The 22,742-nt window shown below is 35.8% G+C and overlaps 1 protein-coding gene and 1 long non-coding RNA gene across 4 annotated transcripts; one reads left to right on the forward strand and one right to left on the reverse strand.

The window, feature by feature from the left end:
• Positions 1 to 526: 526 nt before the first annotated feature.
• Positions 527 to 19,201, reverse strand: LOC133521640 (solute carrier family 25 member 35-like). 3 transcript variants are annotated; one of them, XM_061856722.1, is made up of 7 exons: positions 19,037 to 19,201; positions 17,189 to 17,322; positions 15,808 to 15,929; positions 15,242 to 15,444; positions 2,616 to 2,739; positions 1,891 to 2,030; positions 527 to 874 (listed from the first exon to the last, which is right to left on the reverse strand). In XM_061856722.1, the coding sequence occupies exons 2-7, from the start codon at positions 17,303 to 17,305 to the stop codon at positions 684 to 686; spliced, it is 897 nt and encodes a 298-aa protein (XP_061712706.1). In that variant the 5' UTR covers positions 17,306 to 17,322; positions 19,037 to 19,201; the 3' UTR covers positions 527 to 683. The 3 variants fall into 3 exon arrangements, with proteins under 3 accessions (XP_061712706.1, XP_061712704.1, XP_061712705.1); XM_061856720.1 differs by lacking the exon at positions 1,891 to 2,030 and adding an exon at positions 2,064 to 2,206 and having other exon boundaries at positions 19,037 to 19,190; XM_061856721.1 differs by lacking the exons at positions 1,891 to 2,030; positions 19,037 to 19,201 and adding exons at positions 2,064 to 2,206; positions 18,852 to 18,963.
• On the forward strand, positions 4,072 to 5,216 carry LOC133521645 (uncharacterized). The gene is made up of 2 exons (XR_009799920.1): positions 4,072 to 4,407; positions 4,975 to 5,216. It is a non-coding gene; the product is annotated as an uncharacterized LOC133521645 (long non-coding RNA).
• Positions 19,202 to 22,742: the final 3,541 nt, after the last annotated feature.

Below are 22,742 nucleotides of genomic sequence, written 5' to 3' on the forward strand. Positions count from 1 at the left end.
GGAAATACAATTCTCGCCTCCACATGCTCGGGTCAAGAGCTAAAGATCATATCAAATGGGAGAAGCGTTTGAACTCTTAGATAAATTTAATAAATTCGAAAAAAGGGCTTTTAAGACGATTTTTTTTTATATAAAATCAGCAAGCATTCAGTAAAACATATTTATGATTAAATATACACGCATTCTTATTTCTTGCATTTAAAGAGTCTTGACACTATAATGGTGCACTGTTTAGGAATGCTCTACCGGTAGAGTATAACTAAGTATGCAGATGTGCAAGTTGCGGAAAGTTTCCAAAAACCTGGAAAATGCTGCTACCGAAAAATACCTACCCTTTACCAGGCTGACAGTTCAAAAATGACAATCGAATGTCAGTCTTACTCATCGAAAATAGAACACATGTTTGAAGAGCCGCATGTGGGAAATATATATCCCTTAGCCTGGTAAAGGGTTAACTTTTTAAATATGTGCCATGCTTATCTACCGAATTTGTAAAACATGCTGGCCACCAATGAAACGACTCAGGTTAGGTTGAAGTTTAATTTTTATCCTGCATACCTGTGACATATTTTTTGGTTGATCTGTTTTTCACAAAATTTATAATGTAGTATATTCAGGTAATATCTGATAAAATTTTCTGGCTTAGGTTAACTGAGAGGAGAAACAATAAAAACAAACGATTATCAGCTACTTTTATCGCTCATATATAAATTCAACATATCCCATATGACTAGTGAGAGGGTCGTGTGTGGCGTTATCCTGATGTAGAGGGGCCCGAGCCCCTTGTAGAGGCCGTGCAGGCCCTCGGTCTTGTAGATCTTGCAGAGGGCGTCGAACACGCCTGTGTAAAGTAGGCCTCCGGTAGCAGCGGTACCTGGGGGTAGAGAGGAATGAATATGTTGAAAATGTGCTGCCGGACTTTTTGGGTGAGGTGGAGCCATAAAATTCGCTCGATTTTTTTGTAAAGTTTAACAGGTTTACTGTCCGTGCCCCGTATATGGATCACGGCAAGCTTCTATTACAATATCGTAACGTAAACAATTAAGATTGGGATGGTTAAAAATTATCTAAATTTAGTGACAAATTAGAAAAACTTTATAGTGGAAATTTAACCTAGTAACGCTCTCCACATTTTAGATATCTAGCTTCCTGCCCTAAGCATCTAGGCAACAATATTTAGGTAAGTACAATATTTTGGAACTGTATTTACTTTTTGTGTTTATAGTCCTGTGGACTAGACGGCAGATAGTTTATAAGTTTTTGGCAAAAAGTTCATTTTTAGTACTTACAAGCTTTTATTTTTGTCTGTACTTTTCTCCACAGGCATTTCTCACGAAACAATTCTAAAAACTTCAAACACAATTAGGTTGCGTTGTTTTATCACAGAGTTCCCATGGCCACCTCCTGTCTCCATCATCAGATCAGCTCGATAGTACCATAATATTGCATTGTCACCCAACTTACATATGTATGCAAATTTTCAGCTTCATTAGAAGTCGGGAAGTGAGTTATGCAGTAAAAATGTTTCTGGTTCCTTATTTCATATTAAGGCCGGATGTAACTTAATTTGAGTGCGAAATAAAATAATTGTTATGACAAAAAAATAGCATTAGCACCCTTCCCAATAGTTATGCAAAGTTTAGTTTCTCTTCCATTAACCAAAACCTGAGGGTGAGTTCCTAATTTATTTGATTGCTAGCTGTGAATAAATAAGGAAATACTTAACCAGTTATTTTAAACGTGCGTAAATTGAAAGCCCCCAGTTCACTAGAAAGGACCTATAGATGTTCGGAATCTGAGGATTGTCAGTAACTTAAAAATACATAAAGCAACAGGAAAGAGGAAAAGACAAAGCTCCAAAGCGTCAAGCAACAGAAGCTCTCTCCATACCCTGATTGTAAATCCTTGTATTCACGACATCGAACGGAGTTTCCAACATCACAACGAAAAAACTGCTCACAAAACTCGCCAGAAGCGCGCGAGTCACGGGATCTTTGCCGATTCCCCTTGCTTCCAACTCCTGCTTAGCTCTGCACACGAAAACAAGCCTTATTAATTATTACCCTGGTTGTAAAGTCGCACGGTGGTGACGTCGAAAGGACACATGGTCAAGGCTACCACGGCCCCGCTTATGGCGCTGGCTAGGACGGAGAGCCAGAAGGGTGAGCGATCGCAAATTCCGTGCGATGCCAGCCATTCTTTTGCTCTGAAGAGAAAATTATTAATTCATATTATTTTATAGCGGATGGTACGGTAGTACAATCTTTACAACATGCACTAAACAAGTGACTAAACAGCAGAAACAGTTACAAAACGTATAGTACAGTCAAAATATTTAATTTGTGACCCATTTCGCACATTGTCACAGTGACATATTTTGTATTTCATTTTGAATAGAAGCTTTTATAACCATCTGTACTTTTCTTTCGACATCTCGTCCAAAATACTCGAGGTTTCGTTCCTATCCTTACAGAGTTCCATCTCTATCATCAGATTAGCTCGATATTATAATAAGTTGTTTTTGGTCTTTGTTTATTCCAAATTTCAGCTCAAATACCAACAAGTGGTCCATCCAATGATGGAATTTTGAAGACAACTTATTAAATAAGACTTACTTAGAGAAGGTAGTGAGTTGCGCGGCGCTGCCGACCGCCAGCCTCGCGCAGGCAGCGTTGACACCCGCAAAATAACCCTTGAATCCTTCTGAGGAATAGATCTTCGACATGCCATCGAACATGCCTGAAATAACACATCCATAATTTAAGATAAAGTTAAAATAATCTTGAAATTTACGCGCTTTCAACAATGATCTATATAGCTGAGACTTGTTTATTGCATCAGATCACCGCTTTACATCTTCCGATCTCTTTGATCCTTACGCTCACACCTAGAGATGTCGATTATTTAAGTGGATGGACAAATTTTCAAACCAGATCCAACCAGTGTAATTTTCCGGATCTGGATCAAGATTGAGGAAGGATTGGAGGATCTTGATTTCGGGATTCCTGGATTGACGAAGGAAAAGTATCAAGAGTCAAAGGTGAGAATGTAGAATGGTCTGACCTAACCGTTTGGTAATAGGGTTGCTTCCAATTTTTTTAAACGCTCGTATTACGTTCTATATTAACTAAAAGTTGCCCTAAAATTCAACTTTTATACTAAAAACGGCTTTATAGTACATTCAGCTCGTGGCAAGATACCTCGGTACTAGTGGTAAAAAGACATTCTATTTCACACTAGTTGTAAACGACGTTTTTTAATATAGTTGCGAAAAAATAATAAATTAATATATCATTGCGATAAAATATGCTTGCTTCGAAGTTATTTTTGAACGAACCCATACTTTACAAATGACACTGACAGTGACAACATACTATTGGAATCAGCGCCATCGGCCTCGAGTTGAGAAACTAAATTGAATGCAGATAATTGATGATCAAACGAACTTCTTGAAGTGAAGTTCGATCGATATTATATGAGTCACTTCATTTGAAGATATAATTTTATATTAACCATGTAGTTTCCCTATTGTACAGATAGCATCGCACATATTTAAGAGTAACTATTTTGATTAAAACTGTGAAAAACAACTTCCGCCCACTTCCGGTTACTGGTTACCTGCGTGCGGCGACCGCTGCGCTCTTCATTATTTTTAGAGAAGGCAAGAACCAAAACTTATATCAGGGTTCTAGGGTGGGTGGGACCTTATATTATATCTTCAAATGAAGTGACTCATATAATATCGATCGAACTTCACTTCAAGAAGTTCGTTTGATCATCAATTATATTTCGTCACTTCATTTTTCAGATATAATTTTATATTAACCATGTAGATGTTTAGAGATATAAGTTTTGGTTGAAATAAGACAAAAGCTTTGGCTGTCTGAGTGTCTAGTTTAAGTTAAGACGTTCCTTCTAACTCCACACACCACATAGAAAAAAAAAACTTCTCAATTTATATGCCATGCCAATGACCGCAGGATTTTTATTTTAATTACTGTACGTTACGTATACACCGTACTAACATTAGAAATATATTATTAAAAAACATCATAGTGAGACACTAAAAACATATATCTATAGTCTGTCAAGCAAAGTCTGTCAGTAGCAATGTAAAGCAAACTGAAGTATGGCAACACTCACAGAGCAGTATTGCGCTAAGAAAAGCAGCAATGTACATCGAACCGAAACATTTTTTTTCCGCTGAGCGCGCTCTTCGTACGTCAACTAAAACTGCCGCTCGCGGTTTATTGAAGCATTTGGAAATTGTTATTATTATGAGAGGGACAATTTAAACTGGAGTAAAAACGATGTCAATCAATATGATAAACGAGATCAAAAAATACCTATTTGCAAACGGACTATGCTGGAGAAAATAATGTTTGAATCAAGTCATTGCTTCCGCAGGTAGCTGGATTTTAATATATTATCAGATTTCTCGGTTGGAATTCAATATTAAAGATATATCACGATAAAATGCAATACAAATGCTCCTTTATGCAACCTTCAAAAGCTAATTAGACATATTTAGGTAGGTACAATCGAAAAATATATCAATAGATTGAATTAAAATAAAGGTTTGTATGCTTAGTAAAAGGTGGACGCAAAAGGCGAGCGCTCGCATTCTTAACCTTTGGTATGCTTAGGAGCAGATCTGCTACATATATATTCAACTTAAACATGAAGATGTCATAGCTAAATAAATGTAAAGGTTAAGGCATTTGCACTTGAGTACTTTTTACCAAACGATCTGTTAGTAGGTACCTATACTACTGAATTTAACTAGAATAAAACAATCCATTGTTTTATATAGGTAAATATTAAAACCTAGGTAAGTAACCCCTGAGCCATCACTGGCAGCGGTAGCCCTGGTAGGGTATCACTGTAACTATTCTTGTCACAATTGCAGGGCTTATTAAATATCAAATATCTGGACTATTTACATCATTTTGATATGGTTTTATTCTGTTTTAGCTAACTTAGAAGACAAATAGGGAGCAAAGAGAACATGAGCACCACGGTAGAAAGCTGTTTTTAACATCAGTTCAGAAACTGAAGAAGCCCAAAGAAAATAATTATGCCACTTGTTAATTGTAAATTAGTGTATTTCTCTTGAACAATGTCACATTCACATACCAGTGTAATTTTGAAATGGTTTTACAATATATTTATATAAATATACAGATTAAAAATAAATAAAACACAACTGCAGATATTTTGGTGTTCATTTAATTTCAAGGCAATTAAGATACGGGTCACTTTAGCTTACTTACACTTAATTCAGGCCATTCATTGAAAAAATATCATTAAGTTACCAATGTTACTGGTCCACTCCAAGCATCAGAATACTTTGTACCTAGTCACTTATTGCATCTTAAGCATAAAACAGATCTGTTTGAAAATTTGTAATTTCAAGTTTAAAGTTTCCATTCCAAGTTTCAAAATGTATTCTTATAGTAGTAGTTACACATAAAACTTAGTCTAAAGCAATTTGCCTAATTTATAGTACAGAGATATTCCAATATCTCTGAGACCACTCTTACATGCTAGCTTGGTAAGATTTTGCTCACACTACTGTTTTTATACAGGTATATGTATTGGCTAGATCATATTTTATATGTAGATATTTAAAAAAGTCATTTAGATATCAGGAGAATGCTGTTAAGAAATTTTATTAACTTTCACATTAGTCTATTCAAGACTTGTCAGGAACTGACACAATTTCAGGTACTCAAAATATTAATCAAAGATACCTTGACAATGGAAACTTAACAACTTCCACTCATGTGAGTAATATGGAGTTATATTGTTTCTGGATAAAAGAAGGTATGATTTAAATGTTAAAATATTTTTCTAAAATTATGCACACTGAATAAATTATTTTAATTTATTGAACAAACAGGTAAAGCAACTTAAAACTTCTTTTAAATAGGTACATACCAACTTCAGAAAGTATAAAGTTATAAACTAGGATTTTCCATAGGTATACATGTGCAATAGCTGAGTGCATGAAACAAATCAGCCTAAATAATATATTTTCGTGATGATTAACAAACGGACAACTTTTACAATAATAATCTAAACTATTGTCCCAATTTTTTTAGTTTTTTTAATTAACAAGTTTATTTTTCGTCTTGTTTGCGTTGTACATGTACACGTATGTACGTAAACCGCCGTAGGTAAGTTTTGTATGAAGAGAAACTTTTACGAACGCCTTATATTGGGCGAGTTTTAATCCTGCAACAAACATATGGAAGTATTAGGTTGATGTTGCGAAAGAAAGTAGGTATAATCAAGGTTCTTAAACGTCTTAAGATTGTTTAAAAAAGTTACCTTTGAAAATATTTGAGGACTTCGTCTGTTGATATTGGGAACAATCGAATCAGTTGCGGTTTCGAGGGCACAATTCGTGGTCTTATTGGATATATTTAGGCATACGTTTTATCTTTATTTAAGCCTTTTAACCCTGAAACAGAAAAAACTGCACATTATCTTAAAAATTCTCCGGGATCTTGAAGTAATTATCATAACCTCAAAATTTTCTAATGGTTAAGATCAACGAGCATGATTTTACTTACATTGTAGGCATCTTGACTTTGCTTATGGTCATGCACAATATTATTTAATATATTGATATTTATTTTAATGCTGGGAGCAGAAATTTCTCTTGAATTAGCACCGATTCGGAAATTTCGGAATGTAAACAAACAAGATGGACGATCCACATTCTACAGATAAAACACAGATTACACGCGATTTTGGAATTATTCGAACACAGTGTTGCTAGCCCGCGATTTTTCAAATTTGCCGCGTTTTTCTACTGACAAGATTTGCTTGACCAACTATATCTTAGTCCGAAGTAAAATAAGTCATTCGGATGAGATTTATTTGTTAATGTTAACCATGGTGATAAACCGAAATATTTTGTATTTTTTTTTTTTTTTATCTGACCTACTTTATTTGCAGTTAGTATCCTTGGTATGAGATATTTATATTATAGTTCACGTTTCAAAATCAAGGTGATATTTAAACAGTTATTATAATAAACACAAATGGGTGGAAAAACAATTAAAAACTTATAAATAATTATTATACCTAGTTTAATATTTCAAATTATTAGATTATATAAGTTAATGGCTAGAATTTATTTATTTTCAGGTGCTAGGGATTTATTTTGATCTGAATTTATTTATTTTCAATTTCTAGGGATTTATTTTGATAAGTTGTATTAAGTTAGTGTCCCAAATGTACCATATTTTGAGTTATATGATTTAAAACCGTATTTCTGCAATCGTTTAACTTTAACCAATTCTGTAATAAAAGAAAACGATCTGATGATCCTTTTCCATGAAAACACATGATACTATTTTAATTGACTGCTAAAGAAATCCAGAAGTATGGTAAATTAAATTGAACCAAAATTAAATCAATGCTTTAGCGAACAACTGTCTAACGGGTTGTGTTTTAAGCCATCAAGTAATTGAAGTTATTATCGCTGTATCCCACCTGCGCAGAGTAGCCCACCTGCGTAGACTGCAGACCAAGTTCAGGACATAACATGTGTACTATACACAAGTATACTATGCCAATTGAGTTATAAAGCCTTGTTTAAAAGCATAAAGAAAGTTTAGGTATGTAGGTTCAAAATAAAAAGTACATATTAGGTATGTACACATGATATATATATATTGTAATACGCCTATTAGGATATCAAAACAAAGCCTAATAATCACGTTTCAATTTGTTGTTCACACTGAAACATAATTCACTAAGATTCTATACACTTTGTGGTCTACTTTACATTCAGTTTAATTCGATTACAAAAAGTAGAATTAATTCATAAAACGTCCTTTTATGAATGTCTGAAAGTTCACTAGCGGTCCTTGTCCGCGATACGGAAATAAAGAAGACAGGCGGTACTACTATTGATATCAACTTTAGACTTGTCTAAGAGTAATAACTAAAATAAGACCTAATTTATGTTAACGATACAACCCAGCGTTACCTCCAGACAGGGTGGGATACGCTGTGTTCACTGAGCAGCTGGCGACAATGAGAAAATTCAGTTATTAGGCTCATGCACACGCATGTTGGCTTACAGCAGCTCCTGCTGAACGAATAGTGACACAACGGCCTACAAAGACTTACGCGGCCTAGCGCGTTTTAAGATTTTTAACTTAAAAAGAATAGTATTTTATTTTACTTTTCTCCAAAACGTGTTTAACGTCATTGTAATTCGTTAAAATCTCTGATCTATTCAAGAAAAAATATACTTTGGATATTATCATATGTAAAAATCCATCATGTTCTTGAAATATAAGAAATATATGAACGTGCATAATTCCATATGCTTTCGGTTAAGTTATGAAAAAATAAATTTATAAGGCTACTATAACTACTACTCAACTTTCGAAGTTATTTCTTATATAAGATTAGAATTTACCCAAATTCAAATGTTTATTATTGCGCTCATATTGCATACAATAAATAGGGCAAGGGCCGAGGCCCATTAATGACATCAGAATATATTTATAAATTAATTTTATATACCTTATGTATATTCGAGCTACTCGTATTACGGTGCTTTGTTAATAATAACCAGTTACACCTGAGTAGGTAAAGTCAGCGTACAACAAACATGACCAGTAAGTCTTTTCATTTAAATAAACATAAATAAGATGAACTTTTTTTTTTTTTTTTTTATTAATGACAGCATGACACGTTTGACCATATTTGCACAAATATCGGTGCTGTAGCTGCTATTCTCTCAGCGCAAACTAAACCAGCACAGCAATCAACCACGATAACAATAACAATCCACAGTATTTCAGGTATTAAGCATCAAATCTCAAATGCCCTCTATTTTTATTTTATCCAAATATTCGCTCTGTCGGTAACGAAAGACTGAGACGTAATGTTGTATATTTTTATAATGTATAAAAAAAATACGCTTATAGAACTGACATAATAAAATGGAAAATGTATTTGCTGTATTGCTACTGTGGTTGTATTGTGAGTTTAGAAAACAAATATTATATTTAGTGATTCGGTCTTAATTTTATGAATGACTATATTAATTATAATACTAAATGTATATGTACATATATTTTAAACTTAGCAAAAACGTATTGCATAACCGATTTGAGTTTTTTTTTTTTTTAAGTCTAGTGAACGTATTGCATAGTACCATCGCATTAATGATGGCTGAAAGAGTACCGCGACCGACACATGAGAGTTGAACCATACATTAATTTATTAATTTTGTACGATTTCTATTACATATTTAATAACTTAGTTATTTAAGTAGTAATCTGAGGGGTAATCCTTTAAAGGATAATCAGAGGGTAGTCGTCTTGTTGTTTTAATACAATTAAATGAATATATGAATAGGTATTTACCTAGTTACCGATTATTTACAATCATAAAAATAAACACTCAATATCTGTGAGAGATGCGAACAAAATTTATTACTAAGTGCAACTCGCCAAAATGAAGAGAAAACCGCTTTCTGATTAACTCAGATGGATGGTACTCTAGTGGTGCTTGACACTGTTCTTGCAAATTGTTCTAGTAAATTGTGATGAAAAAACTCGTCTTCCTCTAATTCAATTGAAGTAAGTGTACTTATTATAATTTAATGATTCAATTGAATTAATTATCCAATATACCTTTAAGAAGAAATCTAATTTTCAAACAGATAATAAGTACTTACTGGCATCGCCTATGAGCGACCATGACAAATACTCATTTATTATCAAGTTTTGTTATATCTTATTCTGAGAAATAAAGATTCTTAAAGCTGATATTATAAATAGGTATATTTTTATATAAGTATTCATTTGGTTGACTCTTTTTTTTTAAATGCGATTTAGTATAGGAGTAAACCAAAGTTGTTCAAGTTTTATCGCCCATAACATTATTGACGTACGTAGCCATATTTTTATAGTTCGATTTATGAATGTTTCTGCACATCATAATCATTTAAAAATCGACACCAAAATGTATGCACTCTCAGGGCACCACTATACATATTAACAAGATATTTTATCAAGATTTAAGTTTAGAAATTGCTTTCAAATTCACTACACGTCTTTTATAACATATAAGAGTTTAAATATTGTACGTCAGAAAGAATATACTTTAAATAATACTGTGACGTGATGTAGGTACACGTAGCAATTCCCACTTTTAGAGACAAGTTATACCTACCCAATGTATTAATATTATATTTATGTGGGTAGTGTAGTATCAAAACAATGTACTATTGTGTTAAATACAACATCTGTGAGTCTCTTGTTGATTTACATTCAACCTATGGGCGGGGATTCATACTTCTTTTTTCATTTAATACCGTACTATGGGTTAGGTGTGGCAGGAGAATTTGGATATATTTTAAGTGTTGGGCCATCTAAAACCAAATAAAAAGAAAGCCTCCCTCGGCTCGTTATTTCCATTTTTAAGGCAATAAATTTCCCACAAAATATATGGGTATTATGAAAAATGCACCAATATGAATGTCTAGGCCCTTTGTTTCGTTGTGCGTTGTGCATTATCCGATCTTTTGGTTCACGACCAATCGCCGCACCGGGCGAAATCGGTGTTCGAAATACGAACAGACTTTCCTTCGTGTTGGTTCACGACCAACCCCCAGGATGATTTTTTATGCCTTTGTTTCGTTGTGCGTTATCCGATCTTATACCTTCGTGTTGGTTCACGACCAACCCCCGGGCGAAATCGGTGGAGAGCGCAGCGGTCGCCGCACGCAGGTAACCAGTAACCGGAAGTGGGCGGAAGTTGTTTTTCACAGTTTTAATCAAAATAGTTACTCTTAAATATGTGCGATGCTATCTGTACAATAGGGAAACTACATGGTTAATATAAAATTATATCTGAAAAATGAAGTGACGAAATATAATTAATTATAATACTGAAACGACATTAATTAGAACCTTTAACATTATCAAAACAGAAGTACAAGACATTACAGTATCAACAAACAGAAACAGATCATGCAACAAGAGTTTTAGTGCCAAATTTGTGATCTGCGACATGTGACCAAGGACACGTTTACAACTAAAATATCATGAATTGTTTGAATATTTGAAGACTTTCAAGGATAATTAGAGGTAAAAGAAACATTAAATCACATTATTAGTTATGTTTAAGGTTATTTTTTGAACAAGAAACTGGTGAAATCTATAAATGTTACTAAATTATTAACATTTTGCAGGTCCCTAACAAATTGGCGGAAGGATAATATTCACTCAAAGCGGCTCCTAGGAAGTCAACCAGTCAATTACTATGTACATACAACTGCTGCTCAAGTGCCACGTTGATGACCATGTTTAGAAGAAATGATGATTATGTTTAACATCATGAAAAGAGAACTATATCAAATGAGGTCTAAGAAGAATTACTTGCTTTTGTGATTAAATGAGAATTAAAAAAATATATATTTGTATTAAAACAAGGTTGATATCAGAAATATTTTATTTTCAGTAATAATTATAGTTAATGGTACAATTAGTGCAGTTCATAGTTATGTTGTGAGTTCTTCCATGTAAATTAAGTGTCTGACTAGTCAGGCATGGTGTAGTTTCAGGTTCCTGCTGTTGTGATAATTCCTGTGGATCAAAGTTAGAGGGGCTATGTGTAATCCAAGTGTTGTTGGCACGTGACGGTCCTGGTTGGTTAACAGGGCTGGGTGTAACCAAAGTGTTGTTAGCATGTGACGGTCCTGGTTGAGGTTCAGTATTAACAGGTACATTAAGACCAGATTGGAATGTGGATGAAGAAAATTCTGTGGGCTCTTGCGGCTTTACATTAATTGATTTTGCAATTTGTTTTCCAATTTTTAATTTGTTATCAACGGAGTTTTCTATGTATCCTTCTGCTACATTACTTGACCGCCAACCTCCATGCCTCTTCAAAGTTGTTATGTCAGCTCCTGAGTCGGCAAGTAATGTAGCAGAGGTTCTCCTAAATGCATGTCCAGTGTAAAGATTTGCATCAGGCAAATTTAAGTACTGAGCGATATCTCTCGGCATATTCCCAAACTTGTTTAAGCCTATTACCTGGGCAGTGCACCTTCCTCTTTGAAAATTCTGAAAGAAACGGTCACTTTTGCCCTTAGAAGACCGCAGACTCTAGTAGTAGTAGTAGTAGTAGTATTTTGACAAGAAGTATGTCCCCATGTGTTTCTATATCTTTTACCGATACATTTGTGAGCTCTTCGCGTCTGCATGCGCCACAGACTCCAAATATAAGAGCAACCTATGAACAAAGTTACATATTTATTATATATTGTAAGACAATTGTTTATTTCATTCTATTTTTTTTAACTTCCTACTTTATTTTTAGAGTTAATTTACTTAAATTGTGTACATATTTTATTAGATTTATATTTAAGTTTATACCTTTGTAGCTAGATGTTGCTGATCTGGAGCTTCATTAATAAACGTCTCAATTTGTTCAGCTGTTAGTACCTTCGATTTTTTACTCTGAAATCCTGCACTTTGCCTTTTTAAGAAAGCAGTCAATCTGGTGTAAGTTTTTATATCTATGTCATGTTTTAACTTTATAACAGCTTTCAACATATAATATTTTGACCATAATGTTGATGGCCGATAGGTTTCAGACAGCTCTTGAAAATAGGCCATCAAAACAGTCTCTGAAAAAGACTTTGCGTTATGTAAGGTTTTCCACTCGATAAATTTTACATAGACGGCATTATATTGGTTTTTAGATTTTTCTGGAATAACACAGTCATTGGCAATTGCTGCTCTAGCACGAATGTCTGGTGGTGTCATATCAATGTCTGAATCACTCATTTTCAATATTTGTTTATAACTTCTCGTACCAAATTATATATTTATATGCGTTAATGTGTTTAAATAATGTTAGAAGTTATTTCAAAAGGGCGGGCTGATTTGCTTTTAAACTTTTTTTTCTAGGCATACCTATGCTTGTATCATTCAGCCAAATCAAAGAACGATTTTTAGGAAAGTAAATATTTCATACATAGATACCTAAGACAGAGTAGGCTATAAAATGCAAATTCTTAATATTTTTTCGTCATTTATATATTAATGAATACTTTAAATAAATACTCCTAGTATTCGTAAGCGTTTTTAATTTCATAATTTCCAAGTAAAAAATCTAATATAAAATTACTGCGTTTCGAAAGTATAGTTTGGAACTAAAAAGTAAAAAGCACTAGTTCGAGAAATTGAGCTTCTCGCACGCTACGCAGCCACAAAAAGTACCACTTTTTGAGCAACTGTATTAAAAAATCATCATCATCATCATCATATCAGCCTTTTATCGCCCACTGCTGAGCATAGGCCTCTCTTCCAGTACGCCACTTGTCCCGATCCTGAGCTAATCGCATCCAGAAGTGTCCCGCAATTTTCCGAATGTCGTCCACCCAACGAGCCAACGGACGCCAGGGGCTTCTTTCATCCGAAAGCGGCCACCATTCCGTTAACATTTTAGTCCACCTGCCATCACTCTGCCTAGCAACATGTCCCGCCCAACTCCATTTTAGGTTGGTAATGACGCAACCCACGTCTAGCACCTTGGTGCGACGACGGATCTCGACATTCCTTACTCGATCTTGAAGCTTGATACCGAGCATGGCGCGCTCCATGGCTCTCTGTGCTACACAAATTTTATGCACAGCCTCCTTGGTGAGCGTCCATGTCTCGGCACCGTAGGTCATGGTGGGCAGGACACATTGATTGAAGAGGCGAGTTTTCAGGCATTGTGGAATGTTAGCAGGTCTCAGGATGTCCGCTAATCTATTAAATGCCGCCCAACCCAGCTGAATTCTCCTGGAGATCTCCTTCTGCTGATGTGTTTTGTCAAATGATAGAATATGTCCAAGATACAAGTACTGCTCGACCACCTCTAGTATTTCGTTCCCAACCTTAATGATTGGAATCGATTTACCGGGGATGTTCGTCATAATCTTAGTCTTAGACATATTCATCTTGAGACTTGAGAGAAAAAATATGTTAAATTAACAAAATATATTTTGACAGATGCTTTCGCGCCCAAAACGCTCTTTGAAAGTTGTGTGACGTCACAGTTTACGGTTTGACACATAACTACACACGTAGAAGATACGAACTGCCAACTGACATTTGTCATTTGGTGTTTATCGCCTAACTGTCAACAGTGTCAATCCGAGAGTTGTGACGTCATCCGAATCTTCAATATTTTTCAAGTTTGGTCACGTGACGTGTGCCATAAGATATTTTAAATTAAATATTTACAAAAATATGGTCATTACAGGTCCCCTAAAAGTAGTTTAACATGTTCTTATAATCCAAAATAATTTATTGGGATACAATTCTGCCCTAAGATTTGTAGATGGAAACAACCCTATCGTAATTGAGCACCCGCTTATCTTATTGTGCCTATATATAATAATAGTCATTGGGGGTGAACTGAAAATCAGTGCTGTGGCTGCTACATCACAGCAAATGCTGCAGCGGTATCATGGTCGTGTTTTTGTCACTTGTCATATCATGCGTCACTTTCGCACTTACATATTTGTTAGAGCGTGACAGGTATGGTGACAAATGATAGACAGCTGACCATCTTAGCCCTGCTGAGATCATCCATTTTGTCACAATGCTGTTAGTTTCTTGTTTAGTTTTTAGGTAACTGTTTATTTTTTATTTTCTTTCTCTGTTTTGTCTTCTTGTATGTGTACGATTATTTATTTGTTTTATTTATTTCAACTTTATTGCACAAACAAAGAACAATGTACAAATGGCGGACTTAATGCCAAAAGAAATTTAACCGAAAAACAAAATATTATACATACATTTAAAACATAATAAAAATAAACCTACAAAACTATGATCAAATACTATTACTTATATCTTATATGATATACAAAAGGTAAACTTATACATATTACTACATGCTTATACATATAAGATGGAGATCATTATTTAAATTCTTCTGACAGAAGATGCTTGCGGAGTAGTTGCTTAAAAACAGGTTTGCTTGGGGCTTGTCGAATCGAAAGAGGAAGGGAATTCCAGAGATGGATTGCCTCAACGGCGAAGGAGTTGGACATAAAACTAGTATGGTGAGAAGGAATGGACAGTTTGAGTGAGCGGGAGGAACGCAGGAGAACCTGGACGGGGGGCGATAAAAGATTAGAGATTATGTGAGTGGCAATAATCTATAATATCCTTTATTATCCCTTTCAATCTTCAAGACGTACCTTTATACCTGTGTTGTCTGCCTACCGCAATACTCGGATGTGATGACGCTTGTATTCTTGTCTTGAGCACGGATACAGGATTGCCAACCACCCCGCTGACAATGCCGCTCACGCTTGACCAGAACACTGCCTTGCTGATGGAAACTTCTCCAGTGTCTGTGCTGGTCCAGCCACGGACTTCTGATATGTGGTATAAGCCTAATCTGTAACGAGAAAAGTATTGTCAATAAAACTATTCAGTCCAGATCAATCTTTATTTTAGTCTGTATTTATTTTAGCCCTTGTCTACTAAATAGACCACGTCGGCTTCGTTAATACAAAATTTTCAAGCTCAAGAATATCAAGATACTTATGCATTGATGTTAATTTTTTTTTTCTTTGCAATATGGCTCATCTCAACAGTATTTTTGTTTCCTTTTTGTAATATAGACTTGGATCCAGCAGTTCCTGTGGATATATTCGTTATCGATGTTCACGACCTTATGGCACAGAAAAAGGAGGTCTATAGTGGTGAGTCATGATTCATGATCTAGTTACGTGTTAAAAGGGTTATAAGTCAACGTTACCTGACAGAGTTCATTGTGAAGCCAAGCACAAGAGCTGGAGCCAGGCCCTTCTGCAATGCGAAGACACCATCAGTGCGACCGATGACGAAGATTGCGTGCAGCATGCCTCGGTAACGCACCACCTGTCCTTGAACAAAATGACACATTCAACGTCTGAGAGGACATTTACTTACATATTACAACTATCATTAAATGCGCTTATAGGAGAAGAAATAAGTAACAAGATTCAAGAAACACAATCAACATGTTTGTTTTTGTAAAGTCTTGCATTAAGTAAAGTCGCGGTATAAGTTAAGTAAATCATCTGAGTGTACCCAGTACGTACTTTACAATTTTTATTAAAAAGGTACAGAGCCCGTAGGTAATGACGCGAAATATTTATTTTTTATTCGTAGCATACATTACGTTTAAATTTTTTAACCTTTTAACCGCATAAAATTTTTCGTACGTGCTCGTATCGCCGCCGGTACGAAGTTACACGAAGTTTTGTCTTATCTATCAGACTGCGGCGAAATGAGTTGGATATTGTATGTCTTATATTATATCAACAACGGCGACAAAGCATTTGTCAGACATATGTTTAAAACACATAGTATTACGACTTATTTATAAACTATGAACAAGCGTGACCAAAAGATAAGTTGATGACGCCACTGAAGCCATTGAAACAATTTTAGTCACGCAAGGATTTCCTGAATTTTCTTATTGCTCGGACGATTGTTGTTATCTCTAAGCAATGTTTTTTAGGTGGTGCGAGATCTGATTAAACAGGTGGCCTAGATAAGATGACAATTCATAGAAAACGCCAATGGATAGTTACATAATGTGTAGAAATAGTCACACCAACACAAGTCTGCAGGCGCAGCTTAATGGAGGCGGTTTCCCACTCCATCGCTTGCCGAAAGGAAAAAAATCTATCGGGATGACAGATGTTACGAAAGCTCACGTGACTAGGTATATCCATACATTATTTAACTTTCTATGGGCGTTTTGGTTCAACGATTGTTATCTTCGATTGGCGAAAGGGGCTTATATAGTCATTGATCACCTGCTGGTCCTTGGTCTGCAGCTCCCCTACAGCTACAGCATCGCTTTCACCACGTCTATAGGGTTGGGTGAACACCGTTGCTTCTGCTCCCGCCAGCCCACCGATCATGAAAGCCATGGTGACACTCCTTCCCCCTTTAAAAAGTATTGGGAAAATACCTGCTGGTCCTTGGGCTGCAGCTCCCCCTGCAGCAACAGTATCGTTTTCACCGCGTCTGGGGTAGATGAACACCGTGGCGCCTGCTCTGTCCAGCCCGCCGATCACGAAATCCATGGTGTCATTCCTTCCCCCTTTAAAAAATATTGGGAAAATAGGCTCATTGTCATTGATCACCTGCTGGTCCTTGCGCTGCAGCTCCCCCTGCAGCTGCAGCCGCGTCTTCACCACATCTATGGGGTTGGTGAATACCGTGGCTCCTGCTCCGGCCAGCCCGCCGATCACGAAATCCATGATGTAACACCTTCACTCTTTAAAACAAGATTTTAGGATAAACATATAAAGTTTTCGTGAAAAACTTTGTTAACAAGGAAGAATACTTTTTAACCCTTTTTCAGGCATAGTACGATTTATCGACCACACACGCAAATAGAATTTCAACTGTAACATTCCGATTTAAGGTTCAAATTAGATTGCGCTTTCGGGAAATGTGACTTGTCTTCAAATGAATCATCAAAGCTGGATTAATTGGAATATATTTGGGTTTTTTGGTAAAACCTTGTAGATTGGTGCCCCAATTTAGTACCTATTAACTCCGATCTAAGTTATACCGAATGGCAAAGTTGTATTGCTCATTCGCGTTATTGTTAAACGTAGAAAATCCAGTGTTTTTCATGCGGCCAACCGCGAACATAATTTCGCTTCGCATCGAATTTCGAAGTTAGCGACATAATTATATCGCCTAGTTGTATACCTAGGGGTACGGTACCTGAATGTAGGTAAGTACTGATGGATAAATTGATTTCAGATTGCTATACTACATAAATTTGATGTTACATACACAAACGGATTATTAGCTCCATTATTAAGAGGAAAGGTATATGTGCCTGGATATTGATATTATGGAAAATATTTTTACATAATTTGATGTAGGTATATAGGGAGCGTGCATGAACTGTAGGAGGCAGCACAGGAGCCGTCAGATTTTTGGCGCGAGGCTTAAATGTGATGTTTTTTGTTCCGATGTAGCCCACAAGATGGCAGAACCTACTATGCACAAGTAAACACGTGACGTGTACATGTGCATGTTTATGGTTCCGATTCAGGCCACAAGATGGCAGACCCTCCAACGCGCACGGTCCCTATTAACCATAGCACCTACGTTTGACTTTTATTTTTTATTATTGTAATAATTAGGAGTGAAAAACAGATTTAATACAAATTGTTCAATGCTCCTAACTCATATAATATTAAAAAATTTAACGTGCTAAATCAAGCTGTGGTTGATATAGAACAAATTGTGTTAAAATATCAATCAATAGAGGAAAAAGAGGACTATGTTACCTGTTATGTCTACCTGGGGAAACTTGAAATTGGCTTACTGTTTTTATATCGAAACCTATTTTGTTACTTTAGCTGTAAGTTTTCCCAAGAAATAAAATAAAATAAATAAAAACAAAAAGGTGGTTTCGTACGGGTCCTCCACTTTTGTCTTAATTTACCTTAAAACTACCTTTCACTCATAAAAATACCGAATACCTATGATCATTATTTATATTTGTAGAATATACCTATATGTTAATTGATACTAAAAATGTTTAATGTAAATAGGAACCAGACGCTTCTTCCTTATCATTACTTATCAGTTAACTAACTTGACAATCTTAGCGCCGGCTTTTACTTTATTGCGTTAAAAAAAGAGATATAATTATTAATTCATGATAAATAAATATATCACTTCTTATAATCATAGGAAGCGGATGTACTAAAACTAACACGCAAACATATTCCTTTCTTTCATTTAATTGGTTAGACTTTAACCCGGGCATAGACAACGCACAGGTAACCTAGTTAAATCCGTTAGGACTGTATCCGAACCAGTTTAAAAAGTTTTCTTCGCGCTGTAACTATTTCTAGCAAAATCAATTACTTGTGAATGTGACATTAATGAGACACGAACAAAATAAACATAACATATGATGCGAATTCCTAAATATAGATACGTATACGTATAGTTCAACTCACCGTGACCTTGAAAATATAACGCGAACGAAACACTACACTACTGAATATACTGAAAACCTTATCAAATCTGACACATTTTAGCAAAATACACGTCCAGACGTGTACTTATCACAACCACTTTACCTTTGCTATCGTTTGGATCTTGTGTGACATTGAAATTATTACGTTACGTCATTTAAAATCAACTTAAAAACGACTTAAGCGACGTCTTATTGTAAATAAACCATGACCTTTTATGAAAATAACGTTGAGTTAGCAATACAATTTTACATTTGCGGTCCGTGAGGTCGCTACTTGCCAACAGATATTCTAATTTAGTATGAAACGGAGTTGGTTCCTTATTTGTCCGCCTGCATTAATAAGTTTGCGGTAGTACTAGTGTATTTTTGTTATACAACGTGCTGGTGACGTCACGACCACGACACGAGCGTGGTTTGGCAAGCGTGCGAGTGAATGAATTTTATGGCACATTTGTAGAAGCTCATTCATTTTAGTGTTTAAATAAATCTTTTTTGATTATTTTGTAGCGATATATTTAGTTTCACGTCATGTCATGCCGTAAGGTAGGTCAAGAGAAACGTACGGTCTCTCAAACCATTTATTAATCACATAGAATAAGGGATCTGGGGGCACGAAAGTGCCCCCACCAATACGCGCCAAGCGAAGCAAAAGGGCACTATGTTAACGGCACCAATCATGGGACATTTAAGAGAAAATTTTGAGTATTTTTGATATTTCACCGACACCTGTAAAATTTCTACCGCTTTACGATTTAAAATTTGAATGTCCAATTCGTCCTTTATATTTTCTAGGTACATATTTAATGAAAGTTACTGCAATTGGTTTGAATGTTATTAACCAATTAAAACTGTGTTTTTTTGCGCCAGTCATGGGATGTATAGCGCCATTCATTTTCAAGCTAACAAATATCAATGAAAAATTTAACTTAAGCAGCTCTTTTAGCTCTCGTTTATGGTAAAGTGTTGCCAGCGATTAAAAACTGATGGTAAATTAGTACATTACGATACAAGTGCGAAAAATAGGAAATTCGAACATGTATCGTACAACGTTTTACAGTACATATGGCCCTTTAAATGTTCGACACAGTAACGTAATATGCTACTTCTCGCACTAGTGCTATAAAGTAGCCCCATATGTACTGTAAACTTGTTTTACAGTATTTGTCTATATTATCCCATTTCTGGTGCCTCTAGGGCTAAGATGGTCGACTCATTATCATTTGTCACCATGCCTGTCACGTTCTAACAAGTATGTAAGCGCGAAAGTGACGGGCATAGTGATAAGTGATAAAAATGGAACCATGCTGCCACTGCTGGGTGTGTTTACTATAGGTACCTACCTTTTCTCGAAGCGCTTCATAATTTTTTAAACCCCATATTTACTTGGGTTACGATTATACCAGATAAACAAAATTCTCGGGATATGATGTCAATAGTGGACTTATTAAACACAGAAAGATTCAATTACAGCTAGCTCTTATACTTTAGATTTTATTGATATCCAAAAACTTCGATTTCTTCACGTACTGACTCACTCACTGATGATCATCAAAACTCTTAGGGTACTTACACTACTTTCTGAAGTCCTAGAGAGCTGAGATTTGGTATGTAAGCTAGAATTAAGTAGTACACAAACAACATAAAAATTCTAAAACTTGGCACTCTTCATTCCCTAGTTTAAGGAAACTAGGGAATGAAAGTTTGTATGAGACTTCCGAAAATTGTGATGAAAAATTGTGGTGATTTAGAGGTATGAAAATTTACCACCAAAAATATTTTCATGTAAAATGTTGCCAAGACGGAACCATAAGTTCATTCCACGTTTATTTGTGAAAGGCAAGAAGTTTCTGAAGAAACGCACATTGAAGACTGTCAACCATCTATCTGTCACTAGTGAAGATGGATATGTTGTCGCGTAGAGCGATGGCGGAAGGAATCGGCAGAGAAACCAAACCATTCCTCGGAGCACTGTCAAAAAGTTACACAGATCTCATGTAGAGCCAAGCTTCTAACTCTCCAAGTCCTAACTTCACAAACTCTACACGTTAGTTAAAATATGTGGCTTGACCGTTTCGTTACATGAACTATTGTAGGAACCTATAAAGAACAAAAAGTAATTAATAGTGAATAAATTTTTCACCTTACGCCCATGTGACGGTAGCGAAACGGCTAAGCCACATCTGTTGACTAACGTGTAGAGTTTGTGAAGTTAGGGCTTGTAGAGTTAGAAGCTTGGCTCTACATGAGATCTGATAATATTTTGACAGTGCTCCGAGGAATGGTTTGGATTCATCTCTGCGGCTTCCTTCCGCCATCGCTTTACGCTTAACATTTCCATCTTCACTGGTGAAAGACAGATGGTTGACTGTCTTCAATGTGCGTTTCTCCAGAAACTTCTTGCCTTTCACAACTAAACGTGGAATGAACTGTCGCCTGCGGTATTTCCTGATTTATACTCGTACGACATTCAAACCTTCAAGAAAAGAGCGTACTCCAATCTTAAAGACTTGTACAGTCAAGTGTAAAAATATGGGTGTACACATCTTACTCAAAAATATGTCCCATAGCATCTTATTCCATTGTAATAAGAGCGTAGTACCATATTTTTGAGACGATTCTCTAGATACATATTTTTGCAGCTGACTGTAACGCACTTGTAACCGTGTTGCAGGTGTCCATGGGTCGGGTGCATGGGACGGTCGCCACCCTCTCTGCCCTAGCGATAGCGACCATGCACGCACACAACAATACCTTGTATAACAGTCTGACATGCAAATCCTGAATTACTTGTGTGAGTTATTTCAGTCATTCGTCATTCATTCCATTACGAGTATCAACTCTCTAAATTGCGAGACAAAACAATCCGTATAGGTAAAATTTAAAAATAAAAACTTTTTATTTCTTGTTATTATTTTGTAACATTTGTTATATACTAGCGTCTGCCCGCAGCTTGGTCTGTGTAGAATTAGGATTTCTTTATAATGATTCCATAGTAAATTTCACCCCCCCCCCCCTTTTCACGTTAAGGAATAATTTACGGGATATAAACTATCCTAGAAATTAAAAAAAAATATGTTTCTATTTTCAAGGTCCTACCTTCAACGGTTTAGGTTATGCGTTATAAGACTTGTAAGTACTTAATGTACCTATAGTTTTCCTGAAACCACCCCATCTACGTAAAAGCTATCGGTTAATAACCGTTCCGGTTCTCGGAAAGATCCGGCAAGGGTCAACGGCTGAAGGCCAAGGGCAAGTAAGCCGTGAACTAAAATTAGGCTAGAAGCGCTTGCTTTATGAAAATACAACCGACGAATGGTGACACTGACGGTTCACTGTTAAGGAACGTCTGGAAATATCGATACGGACAAAGTGCCAAAAATATGTATACACTACCCTAATTATTATGGGCCATAAGGTCGTGTATTTTTGGCACGTCGATCGTGTCGATGTTTTCAGACGTGACTGTACAGTCACGGACTTTAATTGTTGAGCCATTTAGGGTTTACATTGGAGATGTCGGCGTTAGTATATTCCTTATTCATAAACGTCTACTAAAGTTAACAAGCCGCTAATAATCGTTTGCCCCTTTCCGACGTATTGGTATGATGGAAAGGGACAAACGATTATTAGCGGCTTGTTAACTTTAGTAGACGTTTATGAATAAGGGGGTGTCACTAAATTTGCTT

The sequence above is a fragment of the Cydia pomonella genome, chromosome 9, assembly GCF_033807575.1.
Source record: "Cydia pomonella isolate Wapato2018A chromosome 9, ilCydPomo1, whole genome shotgun sequence".
NCBI lineage: Eukaryota > Metazoa > Arthropoda > Insecta > Lepidoptera > Tortricidae > Cydia > Cydia pomonella.